Source organism: Podarcis gaigeae (assembly GCF_964106915.1).
Source record: "Podarcis gaigeae genome assembly, chromosome: 13".
In the NCBI taxonomy this organism is placed as follows: domain Eukaryota; kingdom Metazoa; phylum Chordata; class Lepidosauria; order Squamata; family Lacertidae; genus Podarcis; species Podarcis gaigeae.
Window position 1 is genome coordinate 698,629 of NC_139689.1, and position 27,236 is coordinate 725,864.

A 27,236-nucleotide genomic window follows, 5' to 3' on the forward strand; every position below is an offset into this window, starting at 1 on the left:
CTTTGCCCTCCCCGCCCATCACAGACACACACAGACGCCGCACCAGGTTAAGTCTTTTTATTGGGTTTTGCAGGAGTTCACACACAGGTTGGAGTTCCACAGGTGCTGGCCATGCAGGCGGAAGAGGTGGGAGGCTGGGGGCAGGGGAGGGGGGGCAGACTGACTTGGCGGGGGACCCAGCTCTCCAGGGGTCCGCGAGGGGGTCTTTCTCTCTCTCTGTTTCCGAAGGGGCCCTTAAGTCACGGGGCTTGTCCGGAGGTCGGGGCTGATAATAGGGACAGCAGGTCAGATGGGCTTTTGGGGTGTCTGGATTTGGGAGAGCAGTTGCTTTGAGGGGTGGGGGCCAGGCCCTGGAGCTGGCCAAGGCTCTACGGTAATAAGTATTTGGGGGTGGGCTCTAAGGATGGCTTGGGGGATGGATTCCCTTGGAGTGTGGGGAAATCAGAGTGAATGATGGGGGTGGCGATGCATGTGGAGGGCGGGGAGTGTTGCCTGTAGCTCCGGTTGCTATACAGTCCAAATATAGATATATATTTATATTTATATATATATGTGTGTGTATTTATTTATTTATCTATCACATTCCCCCACTTTAAATAAACATTATATACAAATCACAGCAAAGAGTCAGGAGTTGGGGGGGGGGGGTCCCAAACAGCAAAGGGGAGGAACCACAGGGGGGCGGGTTCAACGAGTTTGGGGTGCTACGATGGGGGGCCAGTTGGTGGGGGGGTCTGGGAACTGGTGACCGCGGGACCATGGGGGATCTTTGGGAAGGCCGGGTGCTGTGTCCCCCACCCCAGTACGGAAGCAGTAGATCAACTTGCTGCCCGGTTCCTGTTTCTGGGTGTGGTGGAGATTTGGGGTGGGGGTGTTGGCAGGCTGGGCCAGCTAGATTGATGGGGGCGCCCGGAGGCTTGGACGGGTGGCTTGTGATGATGGGCACAACTCTTGGCTTTGGGTGGCTGGAGGGGTGGGCAGGGGAGAGGGAAGTTGGGGGGGGTCCATTAGGGACACTCAGATCAGCTGGGATCCAGCTGCACTGGAAGGTGTTTGGGTTGGGGTGGGGGGAGAGTTGGGGTGAGTGTCACCAGAGGGGCTGATGGGGGTTTTCCTCGAGCTGCTTGACTGAGTTGGGGCCGAGGGGCTGTTCCCTCGTCTCCCCCCTCTGCATCACAGCTCTGAGCACCGGTCCTGTTTGCTGTAGTGGTCGAACTGGCTCTTCCAGTGCATCATGTAGGCGCTCCAGAGGTGGAACTCCAGCTTCCACTGGCGCTCGGCCTCCTCGATGTTGTCTGGGGTGGGGGGGGGGCAGGCGCGGAGGAAAAGCAAGAAGGGCGGAAGGGAAGGAGAGAGAAAGGAGGAGAAAGGAAATAGAGTTAAGCGGCAGGAAGAGCTGCCAAGAGGCCAAAGCGCATTTGCGGGGGGGGGGGGGGATGCAGACTCACCAGGCTCCAAAGCCCCCTCCCCACTGCAGAACCCCGGACTCCACACCTGGGGTCAGACGGGGACATGTTCCTCCATCTCTCTTCTCCCTCTGTCTGTGGGGAGTTTTGAGAATGCAATTTGGCTTTCACTGGTGTGGGGGGTGGGTCCTGCGTGGCCAGGGGGAGATGGAGCCCCCCAGCTTCTCTCCTGACCGCATCATCCTCTCGCCATCCCTTTCCCTCCAATACTAGGCTGATACCTCTTAGGGATGCTGGCTTCTGTCTCCTCCTTCCTCCGTCCTCTACCTTGTAGAGGAGGGCACATTTGTGTCTCTCCTGCTGCGATAGAAGAGGTGGCCTGGCTCACAGCACCTCTGCCTCAGGGACCCTTTTCCCTCAAACGCGGATTTCCCGTGATGAATGTAGCTTTTTCAGGGGGTTGGGCTAGATGACCCTTTGGGTCCCTTCCAGCTCTACAATTCCTTGAAACCCAGAGTCTTGGTGTACAAATTGGACAGGGGAAAGTGGGTTCCTCCAGCAGAGATTTCACTGTGAAGTTCACCTTTTTTAACTTTTCTCCAAAGCAGCCTGCCTGACTCTGTCCGCCCCCAATTCTATCCTCACAAAAACGAAGTTGGCCTGAGACATAGTAACTGCCCCAAAGTCACCCTGGTGGGCTTCATGGCTAGGAATGCAATGCAGGACCCCCCACTCAAGAATCCCTGACAGACGGCCAGCCAAGCTCTGCCTAAAAACCTCCAATGAATCCTGGAATTATAGAGTTGGAAGGAACCCCTCGAGGGTCATCCAGCCCCCCCTTCAAGGCAGGAATCCCAGCGGAAGAATCCCTGAGAGAAGGCTACCCAACCGCTGCTCAAAAGCCTCCAACGAAGGAGAGTCTATGAAGAGGCGGTATACAAATTTAAGAAATAAAATAAATAATAATCATCTAGCGCTCTAACCACTGCACCTCTCTCACTGGCAGGAGGCAGCTTCCCTTCCCTCATGCACCTGCTGCTAGCCTGGGAGGTGCATGAAGGTGGGAACCCTTTTGGGATGGCTTCCTAGAAGGATCTGAAAGGAGGGCAGTTTGATTTGGATTCAGAGCTCTGGGGCCGGGAGGGGAGTCTTTGGGTGGGCCAAGCAGAAGATTTATTGAGAGTGGGGCCGATGCACTGAGGACACCCAGGTGTAAGAAAGAGTGGTTAGCATTAGCAAGCTAAAGACAGCTGCGGCAGCAGCAGGGCGGTTAAGAGCATGATCTGCGGGCCAGGAGCTCGGAGGTTCATCACTCAGCTCCATTTATTTTCTGGGCTGGAGGGTCTACCTACCTACCTACCATATTTTCCGGCATATAAGACGACTGGGCGTATAAGATGACCCCCAACTTTTCCAGTTAAAATATAGAGTTAGGGATATACTCGCCGTATAAGACTACCCCCACCTGTTTCTGGTCTTCCTCGTGGGGGGGGGGCGGAGAGGAAGGGGCGGGGACTTCCCCGCGCACTCCGTGTCCCTCTTGTCATGTTTGTGGTTTGGGACGAGGTGGCGAGTCCGTGCACCAAGAAACGCCGTCCGCCCTCGAGCCCCGCCGCAGACCACAGACAGCACGGGCCCCGAGCTCTGGCTCCGGACGCCATTTTGCTTGCCTCTCCTTGGAGCGAGGGAGATGGGCCCAGAGCTGCCAGACCCTCGGCAAGGCGAGGAGCAGGCACAGGCCGGAGCCCCCCAACCTAAAGCCCGCCAAGCGCCGCCAGGGGCAGAGCACGCACCCCTCCGCTTCCGCTGCCTCTGCCGTCGCAGCAGCAGCAGCAGCAGCCCGAGGCGAGGTGAGCAAGCCCCGATTGGGGCGCTCACCGGCTCCCTCTCCTCCTTCCCAACAGGTGGCTCTGCGTCCCCACAACCATACCCGCCGTATAAGACGACCCCCAACTTTGGAGAAGTTTTTCCTGGGTTAAAAAGTTGTCTTATACGCCAGAACGTACGGTATCTATCTATCTATCTATCTATCTATCTATCTATCTATCTATCATCTATCTATCTATCTATCTATCTATCTATCTATCTATCTATCTCTATCTATCATCTCTCTCTCTCTCTCTATCATCATTATCTATCTATCTATCTATCTATCTATCTATCTATCTATCATCTATCTATCTATCTATCTATCTATCATCTATCTATCATCTATCTATCATCTATCTATCTATCTATCTATCTATCTATCTATCTATCATCTATCTATCTATCTCTATCTATCATCTCTCTCTCTCTCTCTCTATCATCATTATCTATCTATCTATCTATATCTATCTATCTATCTATCTATCTATCTATCTATCTATCTATCTCTATCATCTCTCTCTCTCTCTCTCTCTATCTATCTATCTATCATCTATCTATCTATCTATCTATCTATCTATCTATCTATCTATCTTTCTATCTATGTGCCTTGCCTCCAAACCCCATCTTACAGCCCTGACTCCTTGACTAAACAAAGGGTGACCCCAAACTTCACATCTAACACACTCCCCACAACCAAAGCTGCAGCCATCTCTGCAATTGGCATTTTGGTGGCCCCCAAGAAGCCCCTGTGAAAAGGGGTCTGGGGCCACATCCAGGCTGAGAAAGGGATCACCCACCATGGAATGAAGCCCCCCCCCAATATCTGTGTGCCTTTAAGTCCAACAGAACATGGAGCATGCTTCCTCCTGCAGCCCCTCCCTTCACCCCAAAAGGCCTTCCCTGAACCCCCTTTGCAGACACATTATGCACCCCCCATGCACCCGCCTCTTCACCCCCAGCCCCAAATTCCCCCACCTCTGTTTCCCCCTCTGGTCATGCAGTTGCAGAGCAGATGGAAAGAGAGGATTCTCCCACTTGCTGCATGCCTCGCCTCCCCCCAAATTGCAAAGCGTCAAAGACTTTTTGTGCTTGAAATTCTTATTGCAATTCCCCCAAACAAAGGACCTCAGGAACACACAACCCACAAAGTTTCAAGCATGTGAACATGAAACGAGAACAACCAAACACCAGACAGTATCAGAACCATAAAACCATTGAAAACAAGCTATACATACAGAGAGAGAGACCCTGACTCATCCTGACACTGTGCCTGAACCAGACATTTGCTGCAAGGTGGGTGGGAGGTCTGCTTTGGGGCGCCTGGGCACGGGGTGCTGAGCTCCCTCACACAATGGCTCACCTCCCTGCCAAAGGCAGGCAGTGGTGCTAAGAGTGGGGGGGGGGGTGGACTGGGAAAAGGTGAGAAGGGGCTCAGTGTCTCCCCCTCTATCTGCTTTGCCCTTAAAACCAGAGACACCCTCCACTCCATCCCGCTGCAACTGGGTGGAAACCCTCCACTCAGTTGCCAAAATCTGAATTTGCGTTCCCGAAATCCAACTGTTCTCCCCAAGCCCAAAGGGGAAGCACTGCTGGGCTCTCAGGGGTCCAGATGCTGGTTCTGGGACAAGCAGGATTGTCACGGAAGAACTGCGGGGCTCAGTTGCCTAGACGGCTCATTCTGGTTTGCAGCACGCCACAAAATCCATGCTCACGGGTCTCCCAAAGTCAATCCGCTGCAGTGCCAAAAGGGCAGCCTGCCTTTGCTGCCTGTGGGCTCCTGTGGGGCTGCATGCCCAGTGAGTCCCTGCCTCCTGCCCACCCCTCTGCCCTTCTTGCTCCCACGGCGCCCCTGGGCATAGGCCCCTCTTGACCTCCCAGTCCATGTATAGCAGCAGCGGCAGCAGCTAGGCTGAGCCCCCTCCCCCAAGGCCCAGCCCTCCGCCAGTCTGCGGCAGGCAGCAGCGGCTTCCACCTGCTCCTTTTCTCAGTGTGATCCGTGGGGCGCTCAGGACAGGAGGTGCCATGGGGGGTAGAGGAGGAGGAGGAGGAAGAGGACCACCAGTGGGGCGGAGGGCCCCCCGGGCCCCCAGCTGGACTCAGCACAATGCCTGGAAGACTCTACAAGGGAGAAGAGAATGAGGAGTTAAACCCTTGGGCAAAGAGGAGAGAGGAGTGTGGGGGTGCAAGGCCCGGCTCAACACTCATTGGAAAAGTTGCCATTCCCCCAGATTGCAATGGCAGCAGGGAGGGAGGAGGCAGCCACGGGCTGCCCACAAACGCATCACCTTTTGCTGTGGTAGTGAGAGGTCAGTTTGGTCAAGACAGAGAGAGAGAGGGAGATGAGGCTGGAGAAGCAGGTCGTTCTTGGTGGAAAGGGGTGGGAAGCAAAAGATCGGATTTGGGGAGACTTGGCGGCTGGGGGCAGTCAAGGGGCCGGCTGAAGAAGACCTGGGGAGGGGGCTGGATTTTCTGCATCTGTTTCGAAGGAGCGGCCCAATTCCTGGGCTGGGTTGTGTTTTTCCTGTTTCTCTCCCCCCCCCCATGTCCCTACCCACTCTCAGCAGCCACCCCCCCCGCCAGGGGCCCTGACCCACCGGTCACGTTGAGGAGCTTGGGGAGGAAGTGGTTCCAGAAGGCGCAGATCTGTGCCCGGAGGCTGCGGTCGGTGCTGAGCGGCTGCGTGTTGAGCTTGACGTACTGCTGATCAGACAGGTTGTAGACGGGCCAGGACTCCTCCTTGTCCAAGGGGTCCGTGGGGTTCCTGCGTGGGGAGAGAGAGTGAGAGGTCAGTTTCTGGACCAGTCCCCCCCCCCCCGGAATTCTTGCACTGGCCTCTGTGCTTGGGTCAACCTAGCAGGAGATGCTGCATTTTGGGTGTTTTTATCTTGTATTTTTATGCAGTTAACTGCCCTGAGATCCATGGCTGGAGGGCGGTATACAAAACAACAACAACAGTAGTACAGGGCCAGGACTAGTCCAGTTTTCTGGCTCAGTGCTTCATTGTTCTTTAAAGTACTGGCTCTCCTCCTTTCCCTTGCTGTGGGTTTGAGGATATGGGGTGGGGTCAGTCTGGATGATGCCTCAAGTCCCTTCCAAGCCTTGGGGTCCAGGACCCAGGGAGGGTTAGAATTTCATGGCAGATTCTGTTGCTGAACTGATCAGACAAGTTTCTTTGTAGGACAACGACCTCAGCTGGCCGCTTAAGTGTCCTCCTCAACATCCCAAAAGAACCGGCCAGGTTGCAAGAGCTGCAACTAAGTGCGGGGGCCCTCCAGGCTGGTGGGTGGGCCTTTCCTCTAGTCCCCTCACCTAGGAGGAGCCAGAGAAGGTGTGTGAGCCGAGCTGGAAGCAGCCCAGGAGCTGGAGACACAGAGACCTGCTTGCTTGGTGCAGAATGCAGAGCTGCGACTAACCGAGAAGCAAGGTCCGTTGAGGTCTTAGTACTTAGTACTGTGATCCCCTCCATCGTATTCTAAACCCATGTCTGCTGTCCTTCATTCCAAGGAAACTGAGCCCTGGGGAAGCGTCTGGAGTCCCTTGCCGCTCAGAGACTGATTTGTATTAATCCCTTCTCTTCCTGCTGTTTGCCCAGACAAACTCACACAGACTCAAGACACACCTGAGCAGAAATCAAAAGTGGTGGGTCTGTATATTCTAAATTTCAAACCCAGGTTTTTCTCATCATGGTCAAGGGTCAACATTTTGAAATTTGAATATCTATATTGAGGGACAGAATAGCCTGGTTGCTACATATAAATCAAAACTAAGGAAATATTGCTGATTCCTGATTGCCCCAATCAGTAATTCTCACTTAAAACCGGCCAGACAATCAAACACCATCCATAACTAGGAACATTTTTCATCTTTCTAGTTGTGTGCGCGGGGGATATAAATAAATCTAACCAAGTCCTGCAAATAAACCTGAATCCTGAGAATCTTCCCCCAATTGACCTATGCCCAGGGCCCTGTTTGTGACCCCACTGGCAGCTTCTTCAAGCATTTAATTAATGAAATACCTGCCCTGGTTGCAGGGCAGATTACAGCATTGAAACACAAGATTAAAAACAGTTCAAGAAAGCAACTGTAAAATAAGGTGGGGCCTAAAAACATGCACCTCAAGTGCCAAAGGGCAGGGCAAAGAGGTGCATCTCCAGCATTCTCCGGAAGCTGTGCAATGAAGGGGCCACGTGTGCCTCTGTGGGGAGTGAGTCCTGCAGCTCAGGGGCCGCCACAGAGAAGGCCCTCCCCTGCATCCCGCCACCCCCGCGTGGGAAGGGAGCTTTGCCCCCTTTCCTCCCTCCCTTCTCTGCCCCCACCTGCCCCCTCCCCCAGCCTCGTTACCCTGTACGGGCAAAGTTGGCCCAGTAGCGCATCATCCTGCGGCTGAGCTCCTTCTCCTCGGGGGTGTAGTTGAGGCTGTCGTTGAGCGGCAGCCCGAAGACGAACTCGATCTCGTAGCCGTGCGGGACGCCCATCCAGACCGGCCACATGAGGTTGGAGGCACGGTGGTCAAAGAAGTAGGCGTAGACCTTGTTGCCGTGCTCGGCGTAGCGGCGGGCAAAGTGCATGGCGGGGCAGATGACGTTGTGGTCGCCCACGATGTCGTCCATGGCCTCCCGGTTCTTCTCACGGTTGTCCTCGTCCTCCCAGTCGGTGTACTGCAGCACCACGGCCTCGGCGGCGATGTCGTTGGCGTGCGGCACCCCGATGCGCACGCCGTCCAGGAAGTCCTCTCGGCTGATGAGGCTCTCGTTGTCCTTGCTGAAGCCGGGCGCCCCGTAGATGAGGAAGTAGGTGCCCTCGTCCTTCACCACGCCCAGCAGCACCTGCGTCTCCTTGAAGTTGCCTGTGCTGAGCATGGCCTCGGGGGTGTCCGGGAAGAAGTCCCCGTCGATGACGGGCACGAAGGAGAAGCGGAAGATGCTCTTGTAGGGCAGCACCGACCACTCCTCGTCCACCAGCTCTTGCGGGTGCTTCGTGCGCAGGCAGCTCACCAGCTCAGAGTCGTTGGTGAAGTGGCAGCCCACCCGCTTGCCCAGCAGCGTGGCACGGCGGCGGCTCTCTGCCGGGGTGATGGTGGCCCACGGAGCGTTGGCCGTCCCGCTTTGCAGGATGGCCCGTTGGAAGAGGGGCCGGCTCTGGGCCGAGAGGAGGTGCATGCTGACCGAGGCACCGCCGGCGCTCTCCCCAAAGATGGTGACAGCCTTGGGGTTGCCCCCGAAGAACTGGATGTTGCTCTGGACCCACTGCAGCGCCAGGCGCTGGTCCAGCAAGCCCATGTTGCCCGGGGCCTCCTGGCTGCCCAGCAGGGCCAGGAAGCCGAAGGCCCCCACCCGGTAAGTGATGGAGACCAGGACCACGTTCTGAGTGTAGGTGAGGAAGCGCCCGTCGTAGACATCCAGCGAGGACGAGCCGCTGTAGAAGCCGCCTCCGTAGATCCAGACCAGGACGGTGGCGTTTTTGGGGCGGGGAGAGGGCACCCAGACGTTGAGGTAGAGGCAGTCCTCGCTCATGTTGTGGTTGGGGTTCCACATCTCCGTCCCGTGGAAGCCAGGGTAAGTGTTGTCCACCGACTGGTAGCAGGCGTGCCGGTAGGACGAGGCGTCCAGCTCGTGGCTCCAGGGCTTGACCGGCTCGGGGCGCAGGAAGCGGCGTGGGCCCACGGGGGGCTCTGCAAAGGGGATGCCCAGGAAGGCCGAGACCTGGCCATCCAGCACCCTCACACGGATACCACGCACCCGCCCGGTCTGGGTGGCCACCAGCAGCTCATCCGCCTGGGCCAAGCCGACGAGGAAGGCCAGGAGGAGGGGGAAGAGGGGCTGCAGCCGCGAGGCGGGCATCGTGCCAGCCTGCCTGGGGGGCACCTGTGGGAGAAAGGGGAGAGGGTTAGAAGAGGCCTCTGCCTAGCCGCCTGCAGTTGCCACAGTCAGGGCCCGGCCTGCCCAGCCCGCCTTCTGCTGTCTGATAAAGGGAGCGCAGGCTGATATCAGCGCAGGCCAGGCAACAGGGGGAGGAAGAGGGGAGAGGAGCAGGTTCCTTCTCTGCCTCCGATTCAGGGGCCGGAGGAGAAGGGCGAGGCCCTGGGTTCAAGTGGAGGAGCGGGCCCAGAGCCTCCAGCTCAGGCAGGGAGCCTGACACTCAGCTGTGCAGATAGCTCAGTTGGTTAGAGCGTGGCGTTGAGAATGCCAAGATTGCAGGTTCAATCCTCACAAGGGACAGCTGCATGTTTCCTACCTCACAGGATTGTTGTAAAGAACAAATGTGTGAAGGAAGGAATCAAATGCAACACCTTCCACAGATAAATGGAATGAAATGAAATTTTAGCAGTAAGCTGCCTTGAGTCCGTGTCAGGGAAAGAGACAGGATGTAACAACAACAACATGAGAATGATCCATAACATACCAGAGAATAAATCCTATTTAACTCAGTGGGACTTATTACTGAGTAAAAATGTCTAGGATTGCATTGGAAGGCTGCCCAATCTGGACCCAGTTACCTGGGAGTAAGCTCCACTGAATACAGTGGGACTTACTTCTGAGTAGACAGTGTAAGGCTCCATTTACAAAAAAGGAACGAACACTCCACATGTTTCCTAAGAAATGGCTGGCTGTGGAAGCCTTGCAATTAAAGAATTTAAAGCAGATTGGTGACCTTCTCCTTCAAAACCATAGGAAGGGTTTTGCATGCCAGCGTCACTATTTCCTTCATTTGATGCAGGGATTTTATTGTCAGTTCAAACAGGACTCAAACTGGACTTTTGGACCAACACAAGCAAGAAAAACAAAAACAAGCAGGAAAAGTGGGACATTCTGGGATCAAATCAGAAACCAGGACACTTGGAGGTTATGCCAACGTGGGAGTCAAAAGACTCGCTTTTGCCCTAAAAGAAGCCAGAAGCCCCCCCCTCTCAGGTGCCTCAGTGCCCCCATCTGAGAGGCCCCCTTCCCCTTCTTCAGCCCCCACCAGTCTCCTGGGAGGGTGGGTGTTTGACTCAAGGTCTTTCCAGGGGGTGGAGGAAGGAATCCAGACCCTCAGTGCCACCCAGGGTGGGTGAGGGTGCTGAAGCCACGGAGGAGGGGGTGGCACATGCCTGGGTGTGTGGCCTCTGACACCCAAGACTTTTGCTTTTGTGGTCCCACCCTGCTCTTGTGAACGTAATAGGTTTCTGGCCTGGGGAGTTCCCCCCCCTTTCTCGCTAGCCTTTCAGAGTCCTCTGTTGACACCCTCAAGCCTTTGTGTATTTAGACATTCAGAAAGCTTTCTTTCCTTAAGTGCCTCTCCAAAGGCTGCTGAGAAAGGTTAGCAGTTGTGGGAGGAGAGGAGAGGCCTGCTACGGATCAGTGACTAGCTAAGAAACAGGAAGCAGAAAATAGGAATAAATAGGGCATTTCTCCACAGAGCGTGGAGGCCCCCAGGAATTGATATCGGGATGAAACATAGAATTGCAGAATTGTAGGGTTGGAAGAGACCCCCAGCGGTCATCTAGTCCAGTCCCCTATAAGGCAGGAATCTTAGCTAACCTCAACAGATGGCCAAACAACTCTCTGCTTAAATTCCTCCGCTGGGGGTTTGCTCATAAGCCACACAGAGAGTGAAGCCGCCAAGCTTACTGGTGATACCAAATTGCTTAAGGACCTCTCAAATCATGGGGGGCAAGATGGCAAATGCAATTCAATGCACCCGTATTTTTCGCTCCATAAGATGCACCTGACCATAAGACGCACCTTGTTTTTAGAGGAGGAAAACAAGAAAAAAATATTCTGAATGAAACAGTGGATGTATAATTTTTGTGGTTCATGCTGTGTCCACAGACATGTAATTTGATGGTGACTTTGGGGTGACCCAATGCAAAAAGGATCCTGAGGATCCAAGTGGATCTGTGCTTTGTAACCATGTTTTTGTGCCATTGCGGCCCCACGAAACAGTGGATGCGTGTTTCTTTTGGTGCAGGCTGTAGCCATTGACATGCTATGTGACCTGATGGTGAATTTGGGGTGACCCAATGTAAAAATCCTGAGGATCCATGGGCTTTTACCTCCCCCCTCCCAGGCAGCCTCCGCTAGCTTCCCTTATCTCTCTCCCGATAGCACAGATCAGCTGTTTCCTTTCAACACTCCCTTCCCTCTTATTTGCCTTAGTGTCTTTTCCTTAGCTGGATGAGTTTTTTGCTCGTCCTTTTCTTCTAATTTCTCTCCTTATTGCTTTGGTCTTCCTGTTTTCCCCCCTTTGCAAGTTTGCTGTCTTTCCCTCCCCCCTCCCAGGCAGCCTCCTTTATCTCTAGCCTCCCTTATCTCTCTTCCCGATCAGGCAAAGGATCAGCAGCTTTGTTTCAACACCCACTTCCCTCTTTCAAAAAAAGAGAGCATGATCTACTTTTTGCCCCTGGGCAATTCAACCCATTTGCTCCATAAGACGCACAGACATTTCCCCTTACTTTTTAGGAAGAAAAAAGTGTGTCTTATGGAGCAAAAAATACGGCAAGCAAGCATGAGTTGATGCAGATCACGGCAAAAATATATTCCATATATATGCTCCTGTGGTCAGGAATGAGAAGGGATTGCTCGTAGGCAGCTGCATCGTACAGAGTCAGACCACGGATCCATCAGGCAGTGGGATCCACCCTGGCCTACCTGGAGAGCAAGTGCTTTAACAAATTAGAGATGAGCTTGCAGTATCCTCAAATCTGTTTTTTTTTTTAAAAATAATTTTTATTAACCGACCAATCAAATCAAATCAAATCACATCACATAAATTCCAAATTACAAAGCTGAATTTTAAAATTTTGTTGAGGGGACCCATATTTCAAGATCCGAAGGGGGATTCTGATCATCTTCTTGCTACTGCGTTAATGTCCAAATCAGTCCAAACAAAGTTCATAATTCTATCCAGTCTTACCTTGCTGTTTCCACATCTCATCTTGTTCGTATATTTTCTCTTTTTTCTTTATGATCTCTTCTGATAATCTCCTTAAGCCGATAAACACCAATAATAATCCTGTGTGAATTTTTCTGTTCGTCCAATCCTTAAATCGAGATGGTTTCCATATATCATCGCATTCATAGATAACATCGCTCTTTCCATCATTAATCACAGAGCTGTTGTTCTTAAGTCCCTCTGAGGAGTTTCACCCACAATATAAAAATAGCTCTGTTTCTCTATTTCTCCTCCCAGACTTAAGTCCTCCGACAGAACTTCCCAATATGGCGACGGTATTTTTAACTGCGTCATTCCAAAGCCCTTATACATTCCACGCTCTTCTTAAAGCATGCTTTGGTTAGAAAGTTTATCTCCACACAGACATAAATCCACAGCTTAAGTCCTTCAAACGACATTTCTGACTTGTAAGGGGGGGGGGGTTTCTTGTTTAATCACATAGAGGAAAGAAAGGAAAGTTTTTTCCCCCTCCCCCATCCAGTCCTTTTGCCATACCGAGTCTTGGTGTGTCTTCATCTGGTTAATTCTTGTTCCTCCGACTCGTCTTGTTTATCAGAGATCTCTTCTGTTAGCAGTCTTTACTCCCCCTCCTTCCTTGAAATATGTGCATTTGCTTCCTCCTAATTGTTTCTTTTGAAGTTCTTGCAGCTAGTGGCGCGGATCAGAGACAGCGTCGAGGAACGCCGAGATCCCACAGGAGGGCATTCTGCCTAGTGCCCCCATCCCCCAAAATTTGGGGGTGGTATAGGGCACAGCAGGCAAGGGCAGCCTCCCCACAATCCTGGGGGGGGGGGTAAGGGAGGCTATTTACTCCCATCACAGCCTCCAAATTACCTCGTGAGATGTTATTGTCAGCCATCTTCTGATGTGCCCCTAGTGGCCCCTCCGGTATCCTCAAATCTGGGAGAGTTGTGTACAGCTATTAACCAAATGAAAAACAACAAAACCAGGGGGCCTGATGGGATTCCTGCCAAAGTCTTCAAAGTGGGTGGAATTGAACTTACACAGCAACTTCACAAGCTCATCGGAAAAATCTGGGAGGAGATCCCAGCAGATTTAGGGATGCCAAAATTATCAAAATCTTTAGAAAAGGTGACAGAACGGATTGTGGAGGCATCTCTTTATTCTCTACGGATGGCAAAATTCTTGCAAGGATCTTAGCAAACTGTCTCCAAATTATATCTGAGGACACCTTTCCTGAATCCCAAAATGGCTTTCAACCTTCTAGGGGGACAGTGGATATGATTTTCACTGCTCAAACAGCTTCAAGAAAAATGCAGAGAGCAAAACCAGCCCCTGTATATGGCATTTATTGATCTGACTAAGGCCTTTGACACTGTCAATCATACTGCCCTGTGAACTGTCCTTTTAAAAATTGGCTGCCCAGATAAATTTGTGAATATCATTTGGCTCCTCCATGATAATATGACAGAAACAATCCATAACATATGGCTCTCAGAGTGAAAATTCACAGTGGGATTGGGTATTAAACAGGGATGTGTTATCACCTCAACTCTATTCATTATTTTCATTGCCATGATCCTACACTTCGTTGAAGGGAAACTCCACAACAGGGTAGAAATTATATATTGAACAGATGAAAGCAGGCTGAAAGCAAAGAGTAAGGTTACCGTAACTTCCGTCACAGAGCTTCACTATGCGCTGACAACGTAGTGTGCGCGCGCTCAGAGGATGACCTCCAAAGCATCCTAAATATTTTCGCAGAAGCTTACAAAAAGCTTGGCCTGTCACTCAACATCCAAAAAACCCAAAGTGCTGCACCAACAAGAACAAAAGAACCCCTCTGCAGCGCCACAAATCCAACTCAGTGGTGCAGCGTTGGAAAATGTCAATCACTTCTACCTGGGCAGTTATCTTTCCACAAGGGCCAACATTGATGCCGAAATCCAGCATTGCTTGAGCTCTGCGAGTGCAGCTTTCTTCCGATTGAGTACCAGAACATTCGCAGGGAAACCAAAATGCTTGTTTACAAAGCTATTGCACTACCAACATTACTGTCTGCTTGTGAAACATGGACCACTTATAAATGCCATCTCCAGCTTCTCAAAAGATTCCATCAACGTTGTCTCCAAATTTTTTTACACATCACTTGGGAAAAAAGGCGAACTAATTCCAGTGTACTGGAAGAAGCACAGTGTCAAAGCAATGATTCTTCAACATCAACTTTGTTGGACTGGTCATGTTGTGTGGATGCCTGATGATCGTCTTCCAAAGCAACTACTCTGTTCCGAACTTAAAAATGGAAAGCATAATACTGGTGGTCAAGAAAAGAGGTTTAAAGACTCTCTCAAGGCAAATCTTTAAAAATGGAGTATAAACACTGACAACTGGGAAACACTGGTCTGCGAGAGCTCCAGTTGGAGAACAGCCTTGACCAAAGGGGTCCTGGGCTTTGAAGGCGCTCGAACTCAGGACGCAAGGGAGAAACGTGCTGAGAGGAAGCCATGCTTGCCAAATCCAGAGGGGAACCCCAAGGCATCCTCTGGCCAGCGACCCCCTAAAACTCCTCATGGGTACCTGAGGGAATTACCGTACTTTTCCGTGTATGAGACTAGGTTTTTTTACTTTAAAATAAGGTTAAAAATCTGGGGGTGTCTTATACACGGATAGTGCATATGCCCATTTTCTAAATTTGGGGTCCCCAAAAGTAGGGGGCGTCTTATACATGGGGGCGGAAAAATACAGTACACTGAAAAATACAGTACATGAATTAATGGATATAAAATGGTGGCTGTTTGGGAGGCCTCCGGCTATGAGGGCCTGGCCTCCTTTTTCCCAAACTGCCACACACACACACACACACATCTCCATCAAGAGCACATAAATGTTAGGAAATAAATAAGTTGCCCCTGAGGACAAGAAACAACCTTTTGAATCCCCATGAAGGAAAGAAAATCCTCCTGAGGGAGCAAGCGAATGTCGCCTCCGTTGCCTGAGGAGAGAGGGGGAGGGGCAGATCTTCTAGCACTTTCTGAGGGGAAGAAAAAGGCGGGAAAAGGCCTCAGGCGGAGGGAGGGGGGAGGCCGGCTCCTCCTTGGCCTCTGCTCACTCTCTTCATATCCCGGCCTCTTCTGAGGAGAAAAAGGGTCCCCTTTCTGAGGAGGAAAAGCATCTCCTCAGGAACAACCCATTTATTTTATTTATTTATACCTACACACCTTTTGATTACAAAAAAACCAAGACCCCTCGAAGCAGTTTACAAAGGAGAAAGCAGTAAAACTGAGAGAGATTCGGGGGGCACTAGGGGCGCATTGGAAGATGGCCGACAATAACATCTCTCCGACCCACACGAGGTAATTAAGAGGCTGTGATGGGAGTAAGCAGCCTCCCGGCCCCCCCAAGCGAGTGGGGGGGACTGCCCTTGCCTGCTGTGCCCTATACCACCCCCGAACTCGAGGGGGTGGGGGCACTAGGCAGAAAGCCCTTGTGCGGATCTCGGTGCTCCTGGACGTTGCCTCTAGCTGCAGCAACTTCAAAAGAAACAATTAGGAGGAAGCAAATGCACATATTTCAAGGAAGAATGGGGAGTAAAGACTGCTAACTGAAGAGATCTCTGAGAAACAAGACGGGTCGGAGGAACAGGAATAAATCATGAGAAGACACACCAAGGCTCGGTATGTCCGGCAACGGGACTGGATGGGGGAGGGGGAAAAACTTTCCTTTCTTTTCTCTATGTGATTAACCAAGAATCCCCCCCCCCAAGTCACAAGTCATAAATGCCATTTAAATTACCTAAGCTGATGATTTAAGACTGTGTGGAGATAATTTTCTAACCAAAAGCATGTTTTAAGGAGATCGTGGAAAGTTTAAGAGCTTTGGGATGACGCAGTAAAAAATAGCGTCGCCATTTTGGCAAGTTCTGTCGAAAGACTTATGTCTGGGAGGAGGAATGGATCTGTTTTCATATTGTGGGCGAGCCTCCTCAGAGGGACTAAAGAAGGCGACAGATTTGCGAAGATTAATGATGGAAAGAGTGCTTTTATTTATGGAAGTGATGATATATGGAAACCATCTCGATATGATGATTGGACGAACGGAAAAATTCACACAGGATTATAACTGGTGTTTGTCTGCTTAAGGAGATTATCAGAAGAGATCATAAAGAAAAGAAGAAGAAAATATACGAATAAGATGAGATGTGGAAACAGCAAGATAAGACTGGATAGAATTATGAACATTATTTGGACAGATTTGTGGATATTAACGCAGCAGCAAGAAGATGATTGGAATCCCCTTCGGAACTTCAAATATGGGCCCCCCCAACAAAAATATTAAAATTCGGCTTTGTAATTCGGAATTTATGTGATGTGATGTGATTTGATTGGTTGGTTAATAAAAAATATTTAAAAAAACACCAGAGAGAGATTCACAAGTGTACTTCAAAACATACAAAAGTTGAAATGCTAAAATAGATTAAGATTTCCTCAGCTTTCAGTCCTGGCGCTCCTTAGGTTCCTCTTCCCCAGACGCCTCAAGCCCCTCAGCATATTAGTATTACAATTTTGATTATTATTCTATATTCATTGTATAGCCCGCTTTTCCCTTTGGTAGTCAGCAAAAGAGGATTAAAGATTCTCTCAAGGCAAATGTAAAAAAATGCAGTATAAACACCGACAATTGAGAAACACTGGCCTGCGAGCGCTTCAGTTGGAGAATAGCCTTGACCAAAGGTGTCCCGGGCTTGGAAGACACTCGAACTCAGGACGAAAGGGAGAAATGAGTGATTGCCAAAGAAGAAGAAGATAATGTGAGGGGATTTCTCATAGGCAGCTGCATTGTACAGAGTCAGACCATGGATCCCTGCGGCAGTGGGTCTCTCCCAGGCCTAACCACGGAGCCAAGCCCCTTTCCCCTCAACGAAGATGTTGACTTTGTGTGTGGAGAAAAAGGCGAATTCCATGCTAGGGATCATTAGGAAATGAGCTGGAAATAAAACTGCTGATATCGCAATGTTAATGCAAATCTGTGTGAGGACTCGAACCCACAGCTTCAAGTTACAAGAGATTCCGACTCAACTTCAGGAAGATCTTTCTGGCGGCAAGAGCTGCTTGAGAGTGAAATGGGCTCCCTCAGGAGGTGGCAGACTCTCCTTCCTTGGAGGTCTTCAAGCAGAGCTTTCATTGCAGGGGTTGGGCTGGATGACCCTCAGGGTCCCCTTCCGGCTCTGCAGTTCTGTGAACTCACTGGAAGTCCCTGTGCTTCCTTGGGGATCAGAAGAGGGTTTTCAAAAAAATAATTACCACCCAAATTCTCCCCTGTGGACCTTAGAGGTGGGGTCACTGTTCCGTGTGGGGCCAGGGAAGGAGTGTAATGGAGACCCCAAGTGTGCATTATGTGGGGTGGGATTCGGATGTCCAGTTTCTATTCTGGGATGTCCTCCCAGCAGCTGCTCGGCTATTAAAAGAACCCGGGTCAAAAATAAACCAGCTGGCTGTGTGTGATATGGGGAGACGGGGGGGGGGGAGTGTGTACATGGGGGTGGGGTGGGGGGTGGAATCATTTGCTCTGACCCATTAGGTATCCTGATGCGCTGGCAGGTGGGGCGAGGGCATATGTGTGCCCCCTTTGGCGGAGGGCAGAATCAGCCCTCCTGTAGCTGCTGGGGAGACAATGCTGGTCTGGTTCCTAGAGTTTTTTGGGGGGGCATTGCACATAAAATGGACACTTGTTCCCCCTTCTCCCAGCAGGGGCACGAGGGGGGGGGACACAGAGCAAAATACCCCTGTATTCCTGCCAGGATGAAACCATGTTTGCAATGACAGCCGTTTTTGCATTTGGGTGTTGATCTGCTGCAGCAGAATGTCTCTGCCGTGGCTTTTGAAGGGGGGGGGTCAGTCTCCCTGACAGTGCCATCTGCATCACTCGTCATGCGCCTGTCAGGAAACCCTCCGGCCGGAACTAATGCGTCCCCTGCCCAAGGATTAGCAAGTGGAAACTGAAACCCCGCCATCCGAGTGCCAGGGCTCATGCTGCCAGCACCCCCCCCCCCAATCACTCCTGCAGTTCAGCAGGGAAGGAGACACTTCCCCCCCTCCCCTCCTGTGACTCCCACCCCAAAGTCGAAATAGGAGCTGGAATGAGGGGCAGTTGGAGGCCCCTCACCCTGCCTGTGCCCCAGAGAGAGCTCCCCGCCTGCTTTCCGGAGAAAGGTGCCTCCTATCTCGGCTGCCAGTCAGACATTGAATAATTGAACGGCAGCATTGAAAGGGACCCCAAGGGTCATCTAGCCTAACCCGCTGCTTCCGTCTTTCTCTTCCTCCCCTCCTCCCCATTTCCCTGCCTCTTTTGGGTAGGGGGGTGCTGCTCCTTGCCCCCTGCCCGTAACACTTTCTTGAGGACTGCAGCCTTGACCTCTGCCATCCTCAAGCCTTCCAGGTGCTATGGGTTATGCCACACACACACACACACACCCCAGGTGTCCCCAGGCTGGCCAGGGATAGTGGGAGTTGCAGCCCCCCAGCAGCATCGGGAGGGTGCCACCTGTTGATGAGGCACCCCAAAGGAATTTGGCAGAAGTCGCTCCTGCCCCTCTCACCTGCCCTGTCTTGGCTCTGCTACTTCTGTTTGTCTTCCCCGAACCTCATTGTCACACCTCCCTGTCCTGCTCTCCTTTGTTGCTCTCCTTCTAATCCCGTCCTCCAGAAGTGCATGCAGCCCCTCCCTGTTTTGTGTCATCTGCAGACTTGATAAGTAAATAAACAGCAGAAGTGGGGGAGGGGGCACCCAAGATTACCACCCAGGTCTTTGGCCCCTTGCCAAAAAGAGAAGAAGGGCCGTCTCACTGAGTGGCAACAGCACTTGCCTTGCAGGCTGAAGGTCTCTGGTGCAACCCCTGGAGCTGGCTGGGCCAGGGGGTGGGAGGCCCACTGCCTCCCAGGAACCTGCACTTGGAGGCTGCAGGCCAAGGATGTGGGGCATGCAGAGATGGGTGCATTTTCATAGTAATCCTGGGCTGGGGAACCTGCGTCTTGTGGCCTCCATGCACCCTTCAGCCCAATGCCACGTGTAGCCTGCAGAGAGACAGACAGGAGAGTGGTGCTTAGAGCAGGCACTGGGCAACTCTGCAAGATCCACCAGCTGCCACTTGCAGGGGTCTCAGCTGGCTTCCCCAGAGCCTTTGCTAAGAATATAATAAAATGCTCCCGGGGACTAGAGGCGCTGCTTCTGAAACGTGTCGTTCTCACCTCCCAATAGTCATGGCTTAAAAATGTCAGGTTTTAGGGCATGGGTAGGCAAACTAATGCCCGGGGGCCGGATCTGGCCCAATCGCCGCCTCAATCCAGCCCTGGGAATCAGCATGTTTTTACATGTGTAGAATGTGCCCTTTTATTTAAAATGCATCTCTGGGTTATTTATGGGGCATAGGGATTCGTTCATTTCCCCACCCCCCAAAATATAGTCCGGCCCCCCACAAGGTCCGAGGGGCAGTAGACCGGCCCCCTGCTGAAAAGGTTTGCTGACCCCTGTTTTAGGATCACTGCTCCCTCTCGATTCTCCACAACTCCCTTTCTGTACCTTATTCAGCTCTGCCCACCAAAAGGAAGTGAGCCAAAGAGGTGATATTTGTGGTTTGCTCTTGGAAGCCTTTACTAGAGGCTTATCCTTGGCTGGGCTCAAGAAGAGCATTTTCCTGCATGCAGAGCTCTCCGGGTCTTTGCAAAGGAGCCCCTCTCGACTTCCCTGGCTAGCAAAAGCTCAGCAAGCACGTGATTACGGAATCTGGTTTTTCGTGGTTCAGAATTTGTAGCCTGCCTTCTCGCCTGCAAGTCTGCTTCTTACACATTACTGCAGATGATACAAAAACAGGAGGGACTGCAAACTCCGGGGAGGACAGGATGAGATCAGGAGCAGCAGGGGAAGGCAAGGTGCTCATGGCACCTTCAGAAATAAGGGCCAGAAGCTGGTCTTGGCACAGTTCCGGGCACATGGCCCTCGCTGATGCGCTCCTTCCACTGTGAGACGTGGTCGCATGTTGGGAGCCTCCAGTGGAAAGAGAGTCAACTGTTGACCATCAGCATTTCTATGAGTCAATGATAATGATTTCATGCATTTGTATCCAGCTTTTCTTACAAGGTGGGATTCAAGGCGGCTGACATCATTACTTTTTGAGTTTTGTTTTTTAAGGGATGCCTTTCCTTTTATACAAGCTCCTTTGGTGACTGCTTTCATGGCGTCCCAAAGGAGGAGGGTTGTTATGTTGTCTACCTCATTGTCTTTAAAGTAGTTTTGGAGGGTTTTCGAGAGACTCTTGATAATTGGTTTGTGGTCTGTATGGAGCTAAAGGACCACAAAGGGGTGTGTGTGTGTTTGTGTATCCTCTCCTAGTTTGAAAGAAACTGGGACTGTGATCCTGATACAGTCAAACCTTAGTTGTCGAATATAATCCATTCTGGAAGACCGTTCGACTTCCAAAACATTCAACAACCAAGGATCAAAGGACGATCAGCAAAGTCAATAGAGGAAGGGGGGGGGGAGAACTCCCCAGAAGGCATTTGGCTTTCAAAAGCAGGAGCATTTACTTCTGGGTTTTCAGTGTTCGGAAGCTGAAACGTTCCAAAACAGAGGTGTTCAGGAGCCAAGGTTTGACTGTATTGCCAAAGTTTTTTTTATTTTCCAAATGGGGGATCAAAGTTGTGAAAACAAGACACATTTTTTTCTTCCTAAAAAGTGAGGGGAAATGTCTGTGTGTCTTATGGAACAAATGTGTGGTCCCTGGAGCCGAATAGCCCAGGGGCAAAAAGCAGACCATGCTTTTTTTTTTTTTGAAAGAAAAAAGCTTTGTTGAAACAAAGCTGCTAATCGGCAATAAGGGACGGTAGAGATAAAGGAGGCTGCCTGGGAGGGAGGGGGAGGTAAAGACAGCGAAGTTGCAAGGAGAGGAGACTGGAAGACTAAAGCAATAGGAATTAAAAATTGGATTTAAAATAGACCAAAGTACATTTAGAACCAGCAACTAACAGTGCAGTGCACCTTAGTTTCCAAAGAAAATGAAGGAGGGAGCCAGTCTGGTCTTTCTTGGGAGGAAATGCCACAATCTGGGAGCAGACAGAAAAGCCTCTCCCTGTCTCCTTCCACCACCAGCCGTGACTCTGATGTTGGTGGGACCAACAGAAGGTGTTCCCTGAGGGTCTGAGCACCCAGGACAGGTTCATAAAGGGAGACAGGCTCTTCCAAGCCGCCTGGCCCCAAGGCAGGTTCCAGAGTGTGTTGCTTTCATTTGATTCGCACAGCAGGAAAACACAAGCATTACACTGGAATTCAAAAAAAATTCCTTCCAGTAGCACCTTAAAGACCAACTAAGTTAGTTCTTGGTATGAGCTTTCGTGTGCATGCACACTTCTTCAGATACACTGAAACAGAAGTTTCCAGACCCTTCTATATAGTGAGAAGGTGGGGAGGGGTATTACTCAGAAGGGTGGTGGGAATGGGTGATTGGCAGATAGCTGTGATGAGCCTGTTGATGACTCTTAACGACTGCAATAGGTCTTACAGGAAAAAGCAAGGGGTGAGAAGGTGAAAAATGGCTTTGTCATGTATAATGAGATAAGAATCCAATGTCTTTGTTCAGACCAGGTCTCTCCATGTCTCCATATCTGTAACTGTACACTGGAATTGCCGAGCAAACGCCTCCTTGTTCCTCGTGCCTGTTCTCTGATGGGTTCCATTTTGGTCACATTAAGGACACCTGGTGTTCAGGATGAGGCCTTCTTGGGCGCTGTCTCACTCGTTTGCAGCTCCTCCCTCGCTGGGACCTCACCAAAGCCCCAGCATCAAAAGGCAACAGGGGAAAAATGATCCGACTTTGGAGCATGGATGTGTGTTTGTGAAATGTGGTAAGGGAGCTGGGATGTGAATGCTCAAGGCTTGCCTTCCCCTCATTCCTTTAGTTTCATAAGTGTTTGCTGGCATTCTTGACGAGGCTGGAATTTTTAGAATCGGGTGCGTGAAAGAGGCCCTTTCATGTGTGGGTTGCACGGAATCTGGGAGATGGAGGAGAGATCAAAGGAAGGGCCTTCTCTCTGAAGCATGTCATGAAAATGATGGAATTCCAGAAGATCAGAGGACTGCAGGGTTGGAAGGGACCCCGAGGGTCATCTAGCCCAACCCCCTGCAATGCAGGAATCCCAGCTAAACAATTTCCGATCAACGACCACCTGACCTTTGCTTAAGAACTTCTGATGAAGGAGAAAGTCCAGCTCCTTCCCAAGGAGTCTGTTCCGCCATCAAATTGCTCTTGCTGTCAGAAAGTTCTTCCTAATATAGTGTTGTCTGCCAATTTCAGAGCGGATGGGGGAAATTCATGGAGGGAAGGGCTATGTACTGCCTCTCCTATTGGGGGCACCATGACCCAAATTTGCTATGGGGCCCCAGCCAAAGTCCTGCGTTGTCTTGGGGCATCTCCTTCAGCCACTGTGAGGACAGAATGCTGGACACGATGGGTCCCTTTTGGTCTGATCCAACAAGCTCTTCCTGCGGAAGCTCCAGGTCCAGAGGTGGTTTGTCTAGATTCCCACTGTGAGAACAGGACTAGGTGGGCCTCCTTTGGCCTGATCCAGCTCTGCTTACGGTCTTTCTTACAACCAAGGCAGTGTTTCAGTTACTTTGAGATTGACAGAAAGCCACCCACCCACTTGTCTGCCAGAGAACAGCCTAACCCTTAAATTAGCTCACTCCAGCCAATGAACTCCTACAGAGTTTAGCTTTGGAAACCTGCCCACAGCCTAGAAGAGTGTGGAGTGGGGGCTGGCTCCTGTTCCTTGAGGGCAAAGCGCTCTGCACATGCCCAGAGGCAGCCTGGCACTGCTGTACATATTCCAGACATTGAGATTCTGGACAGCATCCCTGGAGCGTCTCCATCTCAGCTCAGGCTAAGAGGGGAAGAGGAAGGGCTTTCTGTAAACACAACGGGGAAATCCTCTCTCTCCGGGGGTGGGGGCAAACAGGAAAGAGACTCTGCCTGCCCCTGGGGTGAGGACGTTGTGCTGCTGCAAGAGGGGTCAAGCTCAAGGATGGGAGGTGTTTACTTCCTACGCAAGGCACAGGATCACATACCCTCCAAGTTTCCTGACTTTCCAGGAACAGTCCCAGAATGACAGAAGTCATCCCGGTTACGGATTTGGTCCTGGAATGTCCCTTTCCCCCTCCCCTCCTCGTCTCAGAGGACAATTAGAAGTGGTGTGTAGATGCAAAGTCCTGTTTGAACTGAAAATAAAATTCCTGCACCAGATTAAAAAATAGTGACGCTGGCGTATGAAGCCTTTCCTATAATTTTGAAGGGAAATGTTGCCAGCCTGCCATAAATTCTTTAATTGTGATGCTTCGGCAGACAGCCACTTCTTATGTTCTTTTAGAAGAGATGAATTGCATGGTTTTCTTTCAGACATGAAAAGAGAATTGTTTGATCAGGTAAAAGAAGATGTCCATAAGGCAGCTTCTCAAATTTGTAAAAATAATAACTTACTTGCAGAGGCTGTGAGAGGCGAATACACAAACCACCAAGGTGGAAATGGTAGAGAGAGGAGGTTCGAGGAAAATACAAGGGAAAGTAAGAATAGTACAAGACAAAAATGGTATTATATGTGAAAAGATCTGAGAGGCTTTGACTGTGATAGAGAAGAAGTAGGAAGGGAGGGCAAAATGCGTAAGAGGTTACTATTTGTGGTGGCAATGTGTAATTTATTTAAAAGGCCTGGGAAAAGATGCATAAAGATTTGAAGAGTATGTGGGAAATGATTAATGTTAAAAAAAAATCGAAGTGATGATATTGAGATGTACAGGACTCAATGAGTGAAAGATTTTGTTCCTGTACTTGAGAATTCCAGGCCAAGACCAGCCAGTTCCTACCTAAGGAAGAACCCACGCCAAAGAAGATAAAGATGTACTATTGAATAAACTATTGAACAGTGCAGGACAACTTAGTTAATATGAAGCCAAAGAAAGAAGGACTTTGAGTTTTAAAAAGGGGTAAATGTTCAAAGAATATCTATTCAGCATGTGTTTAGACATTTACATTAGTATAACTTTTAAAAGTAACTTGTAATAAGATGAAGAAGGTTTTAAAATTGGATTCTTAAGAATATAAGCTTAATGTAATGGAACCAAGAAGTGGAGGGGAGGGAAGTCAGCTAAAAAGAATATGGTTTTAAAAACTTGCACATGATCTTAAAATGTTACTTAAAAAAAAGAAAAAAGCAACCAGCCACTTCTTAGGAAACACAGGGAGTGTTTATTCCGTTATTGTAAACTGAGCCTGATGCTGCAATCCTCAGCATTTTTACTTAGAAGTAAGTCCCATTGAGTTCATTAGGATTTACTCTCTCGTATGTTTATTACTGGGAGAAAAGTGATGACAAACCTAGACAGCATATTAAAAAGCAGAGACATCACCTTGCCGACAAAGGTCCGTATAGTTAAAGCCATGGTTTTCCCAGTAGTGATGTATGGAAGGGAGAGCTGGACCATCAAGAAGGCTGATCGCCAAAGAATTGATGCTTTTGAATTCTGGTGCTGGAGGAGACTCTGGAGAGTCCCATGGAGTGCAAGAAGATCCAACCTATCCATTCTTAAGGAAATCAGCCCTGAGTGCTCACTGGAAGGACAGATCCTGAAGCTGAGGCTCCAAGACTTTGGCCACCTCATGAGATGAGAAGACTCCCTGGAAAAGACCCTGATGTTGGGAAAGATGGAGGGCGCAAGGAGAAGGGGACGACGGAGGACAAGATGGTGGGACAGTGTTCTCGAAGCTACCAGCATGAGTTTGACCAAACTGTGGGAGGCAGTGGAAGACAGGAGGGCCTGCCATGCTCTGGTCCAGGGGGTCATGAAGAGACGGACACGACTAAACAACAATGTTTATTGCTATTACTAAAGAAAGGTCCAGTAGCACCTTAGAGACCGACTAAGTTTGTTCTGGGTATAAGCTTTTGTGTGCATGCACACTTCTTCAGATACAGTGAAACAGAAGTCACCAGACCCTTCTATATAGTGGGAGGGTGGTGCCGGGTAGGGTTTTCCTCAGAAGGGAGATGGGTGATTGACTCAATGGGTATTGTAAACCTGTTGATGAATGTTAAAGACTGTAATTAGTCCTACAGGAAAAAGCAAGGGATGGTATGCAGATGACCAAAAATAGCTTTAGCATATGTAATGAGAGAAGAATCCAATATCTCTATTCCGACCAGGCCTCTCCATGGTTTTCAGTTTAGTAATATGTTGTAATTCAGCAACTTCTCTTTCAAGTCTATTTTATTTCTACTACTAATATTATTTCACCTTTTTCCCTGACAGGAACTCAAGGAAGCTTACCGCCAACATTTTATTTCTTTCCATTTATCTGTGGAAAGTGTTGCACACAATCCCTTCCCCTCACACATTTTTCCTTACAACGATCCTGTGAGGTAGGTGAGGTGGAGAGGTTGCACTTGGCTCAAGGTGACCGAGGTCTGTGTGCACATGACATCTATGTGTGCAATGAGATCAAACGCAGGAGAAGCTTCCGGGTGTGGAATAGGACGTCCGGGAAATGTTGGAGGGGGTGGGATCAGGCCACCGCTGGGGGGTGGGAGGGGGTGGGAGACCGAGTCTGCATGTCTGGCTGGGGGTGGCAAGTCTGGTGAGTGTTTAGATGCTCCTGGGTGGGGGAGCACATGCCCCCCTCCCCACCACTGTGGCTCCTTCCAAGCATTTGGGAGAGGGGCAGATTTAGCCTGGATGCTTCTGGGACACCCAGCGCCCCCCCCCCAGCCTGGCCAGGCTTTTAATAGCTCTCCCCTCCCCCTCCCTCCCTTTGATTCCTGCAGCTGCTCTGTTTGCAAACAAGGGGGAGGTGGCCATAGAGACAGCCTTGATTTGACCTGGGGGGGGATGCGCCCGGCGGACCCCCTCACCTCCTGCAGCAGCCAAGTGCAGCTGAGCGCATTAAGGGCCGCATCTGGCTCCAGATGAGCGCCTGGCTGGATTGCTACCCACCCGCTGCTCCTCACAGCGCCCCCCCCCACCGCGTGGGTGCGCAGGCGCACAGGCAGAGGACTTCCTTTGCTCTCTCTCTTTGCACCAACGGAGGTTCCCAGGCCCCCACCCCCGCCGGATCTCCCGACAGCCTCACCCCACCTGGGAGAAGCCAGGATTCCGCCCCCCCAGCTAATGATTTTCCATCCGAAGATGCCCCTCCCCTGCATGTCCAGCTCCGCGCTCTACATCTTTGTAGGGGTGCGCACTCTTCACACTCTCAGAGGTGTTTCCTCCAAGCACGAGCCCCCCCCCCCCACGAACGAAACATTCTGGCCTTGCTCAGCCCCCCGCCTCCCCGGTTGGGAAAACCCCCAGGCAGGACGTCCTCGATCGCCCCCACAAACATAGGCCAGGTGCCGAGAAACCGGAGCAGGGAAGGGGCGATGGAGAAAGAGGGATAGAGGACTGGGGGGCGGCGCTGGGGGGGGGGGCGGACAAGGAATAGGAAACTGGTGGCGGGGTAGGGGTAGGAGATGACTCGGGAAAGATGGGGCTGGAGCCGGAGGGAGCTGCGCGTTCGAGGACAGCCTGCGGGGTGGGAGGGGGGGTGGATTTAGGAAAACAGCGGCCCGGGAGGGAGAGTCAGAACCTGGGCCCCCCTCCCCGGCACGCGCCAGCCTGTCACGGGCACCCCGACCTCCACATGGGGGGAGAGGGGTGCTGTAATTTCCCAGGCCTGCCCCCTCCCATTTTCCAGCCCCAGCCTTTTTTTGCGGAAGAGAGAGATGACCAGATTTGGGGAAACAGGATTTGTGGGGGGTGGAGAAGGGATGCCGGGGCGGCTGCGTCAGAGGCCGAGGAGGGAGCCCTTTGGGGGGGGGTGTCCTTCGCTCCACTGACCCCCCTCCCTCCGGGCGGGGGGAGCAGCTGCCCCTTACCTGGGCCAAAGAGGAGGAGGACGAGGGCGCCGCTGTTCTGGCTCCGCTGCCTCTGCCGACTCCGGGCTGGCGGGGGCGAGAGGAGCAGCAGCAGCAGCAGAGGCGCCCCCCCAGCCCC

General features: G+C 51.2%; 1 protein-coding gene across 5 annotated transcripts; it reads right to left on the reverse strand.

Annotated features, from left to right (window-relative positions):
• Window positions 1-42: 42 nt before the first annotated feature.
• ACHE (acetylcholinesterase (Yt blood group)) lies at window positions 43-27,236 on the reverse strand. 5 transcript variants are annotated; one of them, XM_083706712.1, is made up of 5 exons: window positions 27,119-27,236; window positions 7,617-9,139; window positions 5,870-6,036; window positions 5,248-5,393; window positions 43-1,295 (listed from the first exon to the last, which is right to left on the reverse strand). In XM_083706712.1, exons 2-4 carry the CDS (start codon window positions 9,113-9,115, stop codon window positions 5,281-5,283), a joined length of 1,779 nt encoding a protein of 592 aa, XP_083562838.1. In that variant the 5' UTR covers window positions 9,116-9,139; window positions 27,119-27,236; the 3' UTR covers window positions 43-1,295; window positions 5,248-5,280. The 5 variants fall into 5 exon arrangements, with proteins under 5 accessions (XP_083562838.1, XP_083562837.1, XP_083562835.1 ...); XM_083706713.1 differs by lacking the exon at window positions 27,119-27,236 and adding an exon at window positions 18,766-18,844 and having other exon boundaries at window positions 1,172-1,295; XM_083706711.1 differs by lacking the exon at window positions 5,248-5,393 and having other exon boundaries at window positions 27,119-27,234.